The 11,950-nt window shown below is 39.9% G+C and overlaps 2 protein-coding genes across 5 annotated transcripts; one reads left to right on the top strand and one right to left on the bottom strand.

The window, feature by feature from the left end:
* Positions 1-215: 215 nt before the first annotated feature.
* dctn6 (dynactin subunit 6) lies at positions 216-2,890 on the bottom strand. The gene is made up of 7 exons (XM_061771343.1): positions 2,716-2,890; positions 2,454-2,518; positions 2,216-2,321; positions 1,008-1,093; positions 856-903; positions 614-756; positions 216-489 (listed from the first exon to the last, which is right to left on the bottom strand). The coding sequence occupies exons 1-7, from the start codon at positions 2,742-2,744 to the stop codon at positions 397-399; spliced, it is 570 nt and encodes a 189-aa protein (XP_061627327.1). The 5' UTR covers positions 2,745-2,890; the 3' UTR covers positions 216-396.
* hgsnat (heparan-alpha-glucosaminide N-acetyltransferase) lies at positions 2,542-11,327 on the top strand. 4 transcript variants are annotated; one of them, XM_061771340.1, is made up of 18 exons: positions 2,542-2,654; positions 4,148-4,266; positions 4,344-4,480; positions 5,015-5,130; positions 5,212-5,281; positions 5,379-5,448; positions 5,695-5,798; positions 6,006-6,082; positions 6,190-6,220; positions 6,311-6,471; positions 6,547-6,662; positions 6,792-6,913; positions 7,434-7,560; positions 7,671-7,757; positions 9,297-9,374; positions 9,694-9,764; positions 9,853-9,965; positions 10,125-11,327. In XM_061771340.1, exons 2-18 carry the CDS (start codon positions 4,186-4,188, stop codon positions 10,304-10,306), a joined length of 1,743 nt encoding a protein of 580 aa, XP_061627324.1. In that variant the 5' UTR covers positions 2,542-2,654; positions 4,148-4,185; the 3' UTR covers positions 10,307-11,327. The 4 variants fall into 4 exon arrangements, with proteins under 4 accessions (XP_061627324.1, XP_061627321.1, XP_061627325.1 ...); XM_061771337.1 differs by lacking the exon at positions 2,542-2,654 and adding an exon at positions 3,050-3,372; XM_061771338.1 differs by lacking the exon at positions 2,542-2,654 and adding an exon at positions 3,394-3,870.
* The last annotated feature ends 623 nt before the right edge of the window (positions 11,328-11,950 follow it).

Below are 11,950 nucleotides of genomic sequence, written 5' to 3'. Positions count from 1 at the left end.
AAGTGGGTTTTCCAGAATTTTGGTCAACTTTGGGGGTGCGCATTATACACAAGAAATTACGGTATTTAGTGTTTAAATGGCTGCTACCCGCCCCATTTTGTATTCTCTGCAGAATGGTTAAACAGTGTCACACTTTGTGCTGTAATGAATCACTAAGTCAAGATTTAAAATAATGAGTGTATGTATGGTTTAGAACTTGTACAGTACGTCACGAGTGAAAACAGAATATTTAATTTATCAGATCATATTCGCACAGCAGGATAAAGGTAAATGGTTTAATCAGCTGTTGTGGTTAGAAAATACCAGTAAGTAAGAGTACTGATGAAAATAAAGGTTAATATATACATTGACATTCTTCCATATTTTTCTCTTCACAATTTCAACTGTTAAGATTGTTTAACTAGTAGTATGGCTGACTTTAATGGTTTTCTTCAAGTGATGGTAGTTGGGCAAAATCTTCATTAAGAAATCAAGCTGAAGTGTTTGAGGCTGTAAGACAAAAGACAAAAATGTTTATGCAAAGGGAATGTTTTTTTTTTAAACAAATCAACAGCTTTAACCTTTTTAAAGGCTGCAATCCTCCCCCTGCACTCCAATGTGTGTAGCCAAGTACCTGTGGCCTCTCCGTCTGCACCCGCCTCACACATCCAGAGCCATAGATGACCGTGTTCTCAGGGATGACCTCACAGGTGTTCACCTGGCAGAAGGCCCCGATGATGCAGCCACTGGTTAGGATGACATTCCTACCTACATCAGCTAGACAACACAATACACCACATTGAATAGATAATTCATATGAGCTATATTGAAAACAATACTTATACTGTATTTCCAATCAATGGAAGTAAAACTTACCTTTAGATTCTATAACATTGTTGTCTCCAATTTTAAGGGCTTGTGACACTGGAAAATGAGTTAAGGAAGGAAAATGTGCACTACTTGGACAGGTCAAAAGCTTCCCAAAGGCAATTTATCATTCTGAGAGGAAATGCTAAAGAAAAGGATACAACAGCCAACTTCAAATACATTATTGATGCCAATAGTCATTGTCTTTGGTTCCACTTCAGCATCTGGTGTGATGTTTTCTGGGTAACTATTAGATAAAAAAAGCATGTAACAGATGCTTAAGTGAGTAGTCCTTTTTAGTAATATTAAAAAAAAAAAAAAAAGACAGGCGGTGTTCAGTGTCATGTATTCCCTAATCAGTACAGTATGGGGGATTTTGATATAGTGGACTACATAGTTCACTCATCAGTCATAGAAAATACCACATATCTGCAGATTTATCTTGGATATCTTTTGTAGCTGAGCTTACTTTGCAAAATGTACTTTTTGGTTTGTAAAGTGTGACACCTCAGTTAAAAATGAATACCATCAAATTAATCTTTTATCTTTATTATTATCTTTATTTAGGCGGCACGGTGGACGACTGGTTAGAGCGTCATCCTCACAGTTCTGAGGACCCGGGTTCAATTCCCAGCCCCGCCTGTGTGGAGTTTGCATGTTCTCCCCGTGCCTGTGTGGGTTTTCTCCGGGCACTCCGGTTTCCTCCCACATCCCAAAAACATGCATTCATTGGAGACTCTAAATTGCCGTAGGCATGACTGTGAGTGCGAATGGCAACCAGTTCAGGATGTACCCCGCCTCCTGCCCGATGACAGCTGGGATAGGCTCCAGCACGCCCGCGACCCTAGTGAGGAGAAGCGGCTCAGAAAATGAATGGATGGATTATCTTTATTTGCCAAGCATGTCCAAAAAACAAGGAATTTGTCTCCGGTAATTGGAGCCCCTCGAGTACGACAACAGACAGTCAATTGACAGAACACTTTTGAGACATAAAGACATTGAGAAAAACAGTCACTGAGCAATACAGGGTTGCTAGTTATTTGGTAATGCCGGTAAAAAAAAATAATTTCGACAATTGTGCAAAAAGATTCAGAGTCCTCTAGCAGTTAGAGCAGTTCGAACGACTAATATTGCAATAGTCTGGTGCAATGACCATTGTGCAAAGGGCGCAGAGACTTCAAGCGAGTAGTGCGATAATCTGGGACAATGTCGATTGTGCAAATGTTGCAGATATTCCTCAGTCAGTGTGCAAATGGAGCAAATGGCATGAGTGGCCAGTATTGGTCAACAACAGATATGCAAATAGTGCAGCGTGGCGTTACGTTTTTAATGTAAGTATTTGCATATCCTGTATGTGCGGCATCGTCACCTGTTAATGATGACAGCTTGCTCCTCGATCAGATTGCCTTCTCCGATCACGATGGGTCCCGCTTCTGCAATAATTCGCGCTTTAGGGTGGACCACTGTCCTTGGGCCTGAGTGAAGTGAAGACCGGGGAGAATGAAGCTGATTCTGAGCAGAGCCACGTCATTTGCGCACTGTCGTAGTCGCTACATTGTTGTCAACAGTGACGCTGCTTGAAAGCTCCCCAAAGCGAAACATCTTACCTATAGTAACATCCCCTTTGAGCTCGCTTTCAACACACACCACAGCTCCTGCTGCTATCTTAACGCTGAGAAAGAGAGAAAAGAAACAACAACTGGGACGTTAGCGAAAACGGCCGCTGCTAGCAAGCTACATCACGTAGCCGCCCAACATTGCAGCTACTGGTTCGCTTGGCTTCAACAAGGCTATTCGCGTGTCCTTTGGTTAGTCACGAGCACTAAATAAGGCAGCTGAGCGTCATGTACGAGTCTGTGTTCATACTACCTTTTCTGAGAGGTTTGTTTGTCCGCCATTGTGATGGATGAAATCAGAAGGGAGTCGCCGTCCTCGACAATCGACTGCAAAGCACTCGACAATCGACTGGATAGCCTTACCAAATTATGGGCATGCGCTAATTCCTTATCGCTTATTTTATTGTTTCGTCAATTGCTCATCTCGATCTAGGACGGTTATTTTTAGAAACAGAAAAGCTCCAGCGTCATTATGAGTGTTTGAGATGATTATGTGTGGAATTAGTACCAAATGGATGGAACGTGGTCACCAAAGATATGTTTGCTGTATTTTCTACCCAACAGCGTTTCAGCGTTGTTTTAGTGACTAATTTATCAAGAACCACACAAACGTGTACCGGTGCACATTTCACTGAACAATTCATGGCAGTTGGTTACCATTACCAATGTACTTTGACCCTTCTCGCTTCCACTAATACCAAAACAGGCACAAATCGGAAGTGAAAGCTGTCTGCTATGGCAAAAAGGAACATAAACAAAAACATTAAGGAGACCTCTTCAGTCGCCGGGGCTACAAGGGCACAAGAGAACGAAATGGCAAAATCGAAAAAATTAAACATGTTTTCTTTGTCAGTTATCGCCTCGCTAATAGCCATTTGTGTGGCACCGTTAAAAGCTGAACTTCCTTCCTGTAAGTATATTCGATAGACGTAAACTCGTTTAATGACTTGGAAGCTATGTTAGCTCGCAAGCTAAAAGCTAAATCATAGCACTTTCCACGCGGTTTAAATAGCACCATTCCCGGCGTGATATTATAATTTTTATTTTTTATTTTTTAAATCGGACTGAGTCCTATATATTTACTAATTATAATGTATTTGATAAAGCCCATGTGATGAAGAGAACACATTGAAGCCAGTTTGAAATTGTCATCCCATCATCGATGTGTTTACGCAAAGCTTCAAACGTGACCTCCAGACTTTTAAAATTCCCTCTTGGGTAGCACTTGTGGGATTAAATGAGCATGTGACTGTGCAGCCGTCACAAAGCCAGCCCACTAGGCTAGCTCACATGCTTCTTTCTTGAAGGCATTAACATAACCGTGTCATCTGTCTCTCAACTCATTTTACACATCAGTCTTATTTGATATATTCATCAAATAATGCTCACAGGAAGTCAATTCTGTGAGGTAAGTTACACTGACGTATCTTAGTTTATATTCAGATTCAGGACAAACATTGCGTTTCTCCTCTTTGTGCAGCACATAACTGATTATGCACGTTTTAATGTGATAAATGTAGTGGTTCGAATCATATTTTATGGATACAAAATCCCCATTGTTGTGTTAAAGAAGATGTGGGTGTGGTCCGTTACAAAGAAAAAGGAGGAACGTCATCATCATTGCATACTTAGCACACACACATTCACAGAAGTTGCCTGTCATGTGCTTGTGTTTCTCTCTCCAGTTAGTTTATCTCATTTTAAACAACATTCAAACCTAAAGATGGATGAAGCTTTTTTCAGAGTCATCAATGAACTCGATACTGAGGTGGCCGTGTACTGGGTGTCACAGTGGTGCTATCAGGTAGCTCCACATTCGCATTCACCAAATTGTCCTAATCTGTACATAATTAATGGTTTCTTTCTTTTTGGGTGCATTAGTGTCTTTATCAACAGCTTGGGGTGGTCCCTGCTATGTCAAGTCCAGGTCAGCCAAGGTCAGAAGAGTTCATTGTTAGCACACAGCATGAAATTACACTCCAAGTCAACAGCACCTCTCTCATTCAGGAGCTCTGCACGTAAGTTGGGAAAAAAAAAACACACACACAAAAAACCACCAACATAATATTTTCTTATAGTAGAACAGTCAATGAAATGGAAACATGGGTGGTATATGTAACAAAATGAATAATGGATTAACAATGTTCGGTCCAGGTCGGAGCACTGTCCCCGCTTGTGCAGTTTATGCTCGTCATGATGGCTGCATCACTTAATATGCATCTTTTTGTCTTGATACACTCGCAACGCTCGAACAGTATCTAATATCTGGACTCATCTGACTGGTGAACCTCTTCATTGCTGTATGCTTTAGCCTATTACACCGAATCAAGTCGCTTGCTTTTTGCTGGTTTTTCCCATTGTGCCACAGGTCAATCTTTGTGGTAATATTTTAATGCGCCTTAGGCCAAACCTTATGCTTTCTTGCTAGTTTAAAACCTTTTCAGCTCTTTGTACTCATCGATTAGTGGTTTTCTTAAGGATAGTTTTACCGCCAATCGTTTGCTCTCTTTGCATTTTGTGTGTGTGACGATCAAATTGGCTTTCATCTCCAGAGTTCCATTCCACTTTGGCGAGCAGGGCAACTACTCTCTATGGTTGAAAAATACAAATAACTCTGTGGTTAATTGCTCCATTGTGACTGATGCAGATCCAGTAAATAGTTACATTCGTAAGTCTATTCCACAAACACACCGATAAGCATGATTTTACATGTTGATGCAGTGTTAATTCTGTCCCAATCTCTACACAGCCATCCTGGTCGCTTTCCTTGTCTTCGCTGGGCTGGGATTATTGTCTGCTCTGGGAAGAGCAATATTAGCGTAAGTCGTGATAACTTGCAACATAAATGATGGCCTCATTTAAATATTTTTGACTGTGAGCTGAACTTTATCACTAAATGACTTCTCTCTTCAAAAGACTCGATTTAGTAAGGGGTGTCCTCTTCAGAATCACTGGCACCATGGAGACAGAGAGGCTGATCAACTCTGTGAGTATTCATCCAAGGACGTGTGGATATTACTTTCATTTTAGAAGCACATTGGGTATTTGCATTTTAAAGTGCATGCAAGTCATACATCTTGTGCCATACATTCTACTTGTCAGATGTGATTGACTTGGCTGTCATGTGCTTCTTAGTAAAGGTTTATGCAAGCTCTGCTTAAGTGTATTCTACTCTCCCCGTTGATTGAGGTAGCATGCATTCAGTGGTATGCTAAATGTCTCTTGTCTCCAGGAGCTGGGCTCCCCTGGCAGGACTGTGATGCCGGTGACAGACAATATACTTCCGCCCCCACCCAGTCCCAGCAAGAGGCTGCGATCTCTAGACACATTCAGAGGGTAAAACTCTCCAAATTATTTGGGGTCATGTGACCCATTCAGCTACTTTGTTGCTCGACTTTTGGAATTGTGTCAACTGTCAAGTCTTGGCAAGTAACAGAGGTGCGCTTGGCAAAGGAGTTTCTGTATTTTTGGAGCAATGGTTAGAGAAGTGTTGATTGAACAGTAACTAATTTGAGTCATGCTGTCATGTTAATTACTTTACAGGATCTCCTTAATTATTATGGTGTTTGTGAACTATGGAGGAGGACGATATTGGTTCTTCAGACATGAAAGCTGGAACGGTGAGGATTTGTTGCATCGTCTTTAACCAACCCTCAAAAACGGATCCTTCAATATTCCTCTCTGCTTATTTATAAAAAGGGACTCTTTGCGCTTTGTATCATTCCAGGCCTCACTGTTGCAGATCTGGTCTTTCCTTGGTAAAGATCCAAATTTCAGCCATCATGTCCATTTTCATACAGTTCCTATTTATAGTTGTCATGATTTCTAGAGCGCATTTCTCTTTTCAGGTTCGTTTTCATAATGGGAACATCTATCGCACTTTCAATCAACTCCATGCTGCGCTCAGGCTCAAGCCGCACTTCACTGCTGAAGAAAGTAGTGTGGAGGAGCCTGCAGCTTTTCCTCATCGGCATCCTCGTCATCAATCCCAACTACTGCCAGGGCTTTTGTGAGTTTGAGCTTGAGAGTGTTTTTGGTACTTACCTGCATTCAGCTGTGTAAATAATCTTCCTCCTCACCACAGTGTCATGGGACAACCTGCGCATCCCGGGTGTGCTGCAGCGCCTTGCCTGGTCGTACCTTGTTGTAGCCTGCCTGGATCTGTTGGTGGCAAGGGGTCATCTTGACATCCTACCAACGGTTAGATACACTTTTATGTACACGCTAGAGAGCGATAAAGATAGAGATGAAATCTAATTGCATCCTGATTGCAGTCTTTCTTTTTTTAATATGTCTTCGGGGAACTACATGGCTATTTCTTTTGCCCAGGATGCATGGTGGTCCTCTTGCATTGATGTATTGCTCTACTGGCCAGCCTGGATCTTTGTGCTCCTCCTAGAAATCCTTTGGCTCTGCCTAACTTTTCTACTTCCTGTACCAGGCTGCCCAACGTGAGTCAAACATGGTGGGGTGTGTTTGTGTGTACAGTATCTGTACATAAGGTGTGTGTCGTGTTAAGTAGCGAAAAAGGTGGATTACCTCCACCAATGCAGTCAGGTAGGTTTTTGCCTGGTTGGTTGGTTACGAGCATAACCCAAAACATTGTGACCATACAATTAGACTGACAAGCAAACAAGCTTCGTGCAGCATCATGCTTTGCTGTTGTTTTCTAGAACTGGAACATGGGTTTTAGTTAAGGTGGAGGCACTTATGATCACCTTTTCAGCATGATGACATTTAGTTCACACCAAAAGTAACAAAACAGTGGCTTCACCAGAAGAGGTTTTGGCAAAAGTCCAGACCTAAATTCAATGGAAAATCAGTGGAGGATCTGAAGAGGCCTGTGCACAAATCTGACACATTTGTCACGGTTTTGTAAGGAGTGGGCAAATATGAGCAAATTCAATATTTTAAAAGTTTTTAAAGTGTCTTATTGTTGTGAATTCCACTCCATTCTCCCTTTTGGAACAGTGGTTATCTTGGTCCAGGTGGGATTGGGGACATGGGCGCGTATGCGAATTGCACTGGCGGAGCAGCTGGTCTCGTCGACCGTTGGCTGCTTGGAGAAAACCACATCTACCAGACGCCCTCAGCAAGGGTTAGTGAGAGACAAATACAACTGATGAACAAAAATGGACACATACCAGACACATGAAAATGTTTTTTTTTATCACAAACTGTGGCGACTGAAGCTATTTTCCATTGAAGGTCCTTTATGCCACCCACATGCCGTTTGATCCCGAGGGTGTTCTTGGCAGCATCAACTCCATCGTTATGGCTTTTCTTGGGTTACAGGTACACCTCCGGCCTCTCTGTTTGAGCCAATTTTTGTAGTCTTATACACAGTCGGCCAAATTGTTGGTACCTTTCCGTTAAAGAAAGGGGGGGGGACACACAATGGTCACTAACATAAATGGAATTTGCCAAAATGCATTTATGATGGCCAGAAAAGTATATTGACAAGCCACAAAGCTTGGGGGAGAATGTCCTTTGAATAGGTGTGAGATAAAAGCAGAGCTTTTTGGCAAGTCACATCAGCTTTATTTGTAGACTCAACCATGAAGCATTCAATGAATAAAATACAGCACTTTTAATTCTTTATTTGAATCTAAAACCTACATCATGCAGAAAAAAGGGGGGGGGGGGTGTACTACATGCATCCCATTCCACCCTAAAACCTGGGAGTCCTCACATCCATACATGGAGCAGTTATTTTAAAATAATTATTTTGGAACACAATTAAAAAGCAATTTCTGATTTCCATTTGTTATTTTTCAGTAAATTGTTAAATAATTTTGCTGTTGTTGTTATTTTCATGTTATTCCATCGACTATGGTGGGTTTTTCTTTCTGAATGGAAATATACCGTAATTTCTCGTGGATAATGCGCAACATGTATAATACGCATCCCCAAAGTTGACCTCTAAATTCTGGAAAACGCTTCTACCTATGTATAATGCATTTTTACAATACATGATTTTACTTCTACCCATATGATCAAAACATGAAGTATTGTCTGTATTTTGTTAGTTTTTAAATAGAAATTGTACATTGCTATCTTTGTCAAATAATTCTGATTCTAATTCTGAAGTTAAGCACGATATTTGAACACGTAATTATTTTTATTTAATTTCTTTTATTTTAAAATTCCCAGCCCTACGTTTATTTAGTAAATGAGAAAATACACAGTTGTACTCATATGTTTGATTACCCGGGCATCATTTGTAAGATGGGTACAATTCTTTAAAGGAAACATGAAGGGCCAGGCAAAACACATTTGAGTTTTATTTGAATAGGATTCAAATTGAACTGTCAAGCATTTCAGAAAAGCGTTATCATCAAAAAAACATAACCATAAAGAAATTAATGATGATGTTTGTTCAGTCATCAGTCGTATTTATAAAAAAAAAAAATAATAAATAAATAATAATAATAATAATTTCACAATTTATCCCTGCATATGTAAATTTAGGAGCTCAACTGGACATATATGCAGTCATACGTACCCCTGTCATATTGGAATGAAAGTGTAGGCTACACCTTTTTCATAGCCTCTAGGTGGCGCTGGCATATTAGAATGAAATTGTACACCTTTTTCGTAACCTCTAGATGGCGGCATACATTTATAAAATGGGAAAGTTGTTTTCCCTTTTTCCCCTATACCTATGTATAATGCACACCATTGATTTTTGAAATTTTTGGGAGGGGAAAAATGGACATTATACACGAGAAATTACGGTACCAGCAATTTAGCCGACATGCGTGTGCGTAGCTCATTAGAGCAAAGAGGAACCACTGCAAGAGTTTTTAACAACTGTCTATTCAACTTTCTCAGGCAGGAAAGATAATCTTACACTACAGAGACCTTCATTCAAGTATTATATCAAGGTTCCTCATTTGGGGTCTCATTTTGGTGAGCATGTCTGCTTTTATTTACTCTACACACTCAGTGGATACTTTACCACAGTACCTACAAGTATTGCATTATTGCAAACTACAACCAAAATCATAAGAATATTCTTAAAACAATACCGCTATCTCAGTGTCAACAGCCATATTGATCATTATTATCTAAGGCCAAATTTGTATATCTTCCTAGAATGCACAGGTTTAACTTATTTTGTGATTGTTAAATGTATATCACATTGCCTTTTTTATTAGCTGTGAACATGTTTATATCAATAGGACAATGTGGTAATAGGCGATATAACAATATTTTGTGGCACACACAGGGTGTCATATCAGCTGTTCTCACAAAGTGTTCAGGAGACCAGGGATTCATTCCTGTCAATAAAAACCTATGGTAATACAATTTGTCCTGCATTTATGACCTATGCTCTTTTAAACTTTATGATTAAAATACTTAATTACATCATATCCTTTATTTCCAGGTCTCTGCCCTATGTGACAACACTCGCCTGCTTTGCCTATGTACTGCTTGTCCTGGTGTACTACACTATAGATGTGAAAAAGTGGTGGTCTGGTGCGCCATTCTTTTACCCAGGTGTGCACTGTCCTCATTGTCGGGACATTCAATTACAGTTTGATGGACTTACATTCTACCTTTTTAAAGATAGTGTGTGTTTCAGGAACTAAGAATGAAAATCAAACACTTCCGCAACCATCAGCTTTTCTTTTTTTTTTTTTTTTTTTTTTAAATCAGGCATGAACTCCATCCTTGTGTATGTGGGCCATGAGGTGTTTGAGGACTACTTCCCCTTCCGCTGGCGCATGGTCAACACTCAGTCCCATGCTGAGCACCTCACCCAGAACCTGGTGGCCGTTTCTTGTTGGGTCCTCATCTCCTACGTGCTATACAGGAAAAAGATCTTCTGGAAAATCTAAGAGGTGCCGTGACACTCAACCTTGCTGGATCGATCATCTAAAATGCTCGGAAAATGGAAACTATGGAACTTTTAACCACCTCTGGGCCATATTTCAAAATCGATGTGACTTATGTTTTCATGATCTTGTATCTTAATGTTTTGCTATTTTGCTCACATCTGTTCTGTAAAAAGGACACCGAATGACTTTTTGCATAGCTTTCTAGCAGCTGACCTCTGCTAGCTATCTTGTGACTCAGGAAGAACTGGGACCAAAATAGATTGATATATTAGGAATGTGATGACGGTCGCAGTTCATCTTTGTTTTCCTAAACACTAAAAGTACCTTTTTAATTCCTCAATTTGCACAGTTTGCAAGTATGAAAGTAATCTAATGTAGCTGTCTAGCCTCTTTGTTGCCCACTTGGATCTTGACATCCTGCCAGTCGTCACCCAGCAGCAAACATTCGGCCTCACTTTTGATGGTTCTATTTCATGTGAAACGGAAATTGTTTGACTGTATAGTAATGAAGCAACAGCTATTACAGATCTCTGCTATGCAGTAAATGCTACATATTGCCAAATGTTGAAGACAGACGGGTATTAAAGCTCACTATTTGTTGTTTTACGGAATGTTTTGAGTGTGTGTTTTGGCTCATGTATCCAAAAATAGTAACCACATAATAAATTTACTTTTGTACCGACTCACTTTCTCTGTTCGTTTGCCTTTTGAGTATGCCCCCCACTTTTTTTAATATATAGATTTTTTTGGTTCTCTGAAATTCATCCACTTTATTTTTTCCTTGACTGATCTTTTGCTAGATGCATTTGCCAATGTCTATAGTTAAAATGTATTCAGTCACTTACTAAATATTGCCTGTTTGTTGTTGCTGTTGTTGGGTCAATGATACGATTAAAATTTCCTTTAGAATTTCGAACTACAGAATGTTGTTGACTTTCACTGTGGGTTTCACAGACATTTGTGTGTTTACAATGTACATCTGAAGATTTTGTGTAATAAAGGGGGGGTCACAGAACCTGCAGTTACTCGTATCATTTCCTTTGGTTTGTAATAATGTCAAAATGTTTAGATGTATTTTGCATGCATATGCTAAATGATATGTATATATATATTTTTGTAATTTATTTTTTTCTTTTCTTGGGGTACACTTGATTTATCATGTATCTCCCGACTGTCACGTTGCAATGAAAACACAGGTCAGCTATCTATCGAGGATCAGGTGGTAGCGTGGTTGTCTCCCAACGCATGGGTTGTGGGCTCAATCCCCGGCCCCCTGTCACCCCGAGTAAAATCCTGAACCAGCAGATGCTCCTGATGATGTGCTGTCATCAGATGAATGAGGAAGTGGTGTTTTAAGTGCTTTGAGTACATTGAAGGTTGAAAAGCATTATACACAAGTTAAAAGCCCTTTTAGCAGCTGCATTTGTGTTGTGCTCTTCACTTGTTTGAGTGCATGACAAAATCCAGATTATGAGTTTCTCTTTTATTTTAATATACTATTTTGTAATCCCCCTTTTCTGTATGGAAATCTATTTTTATACAGTTTTGACTATTCCGTTTTTTTTTTTACCCTTTATTTTGCACCTACGTCAGTTAGAAACTGTACAGTGGCTGTTGTAGTCTACTTTGCAGTAAGACTTCAAT

This window comes from Phyllopteryx taeniolatus, chromosome 4 (genome assembly GCF_024500385.1).
Source record: "Phyllopteryx taeniolatus isolate TA_2022b chromosome 4, UOR_Ptae_1.2, whole genome shotgun sequence".
NCBI classification, from domain to species: Eukaryota; Metazoa; Chordata; class Actinopteri; order Syngnathiformes; family Syngnathidae; genus Phyllopteryx; species Phyllopteryx taeniolatus.
Note: the sequence above shows the minus strand (reverse complement) of the source record. Positions and strands in the feature narration are given on the sequence as shown.

Bases quoted from the DNA above. Each gene is read 5' to 3' on its own strand.
- dctn6 (XM_061771343.1), bottom strand. From the start codon at position 2,744: ATGGCGGACAAACAAACCTCTCAGAAAAG. The intron at 904-1,007 runs GTATCCTTTTCT...CTCATTTTCCAG, and splicing joins TGTATTTGAAGTTGGCTGTT to TGTCACAAGCCCTTAAAATT. The intron at 490-613 runs GTACTTGGCTAC...TTTGTCTTACAG, and splicing joins TGCAGACGGAGAGGCCACAG to CCTCAAACACTTCAGCTTGA.
- hgsnat (XM_061771337.1), top strand. From the start codon at position 3,198: ATGGCAAAAAGGAACATAAACAAAAACATTAAGGAGACCTCTTCAGTC. The intron at 3,373-4,147 runs GTAAGTATATTC...TTCTCTCTCCAG, and splicing joins AAAAGCTGAACTTCCTTCCT to TTAGTTTATCTCATTTTAAA. The intron at 4,267-4,343 runs GTAGCTCCACAT...TGGGTGCATTAG, and splicing joins TGTCACAGTGGTGCTATCAG to TGTCTTTATCAACAGCTTGG.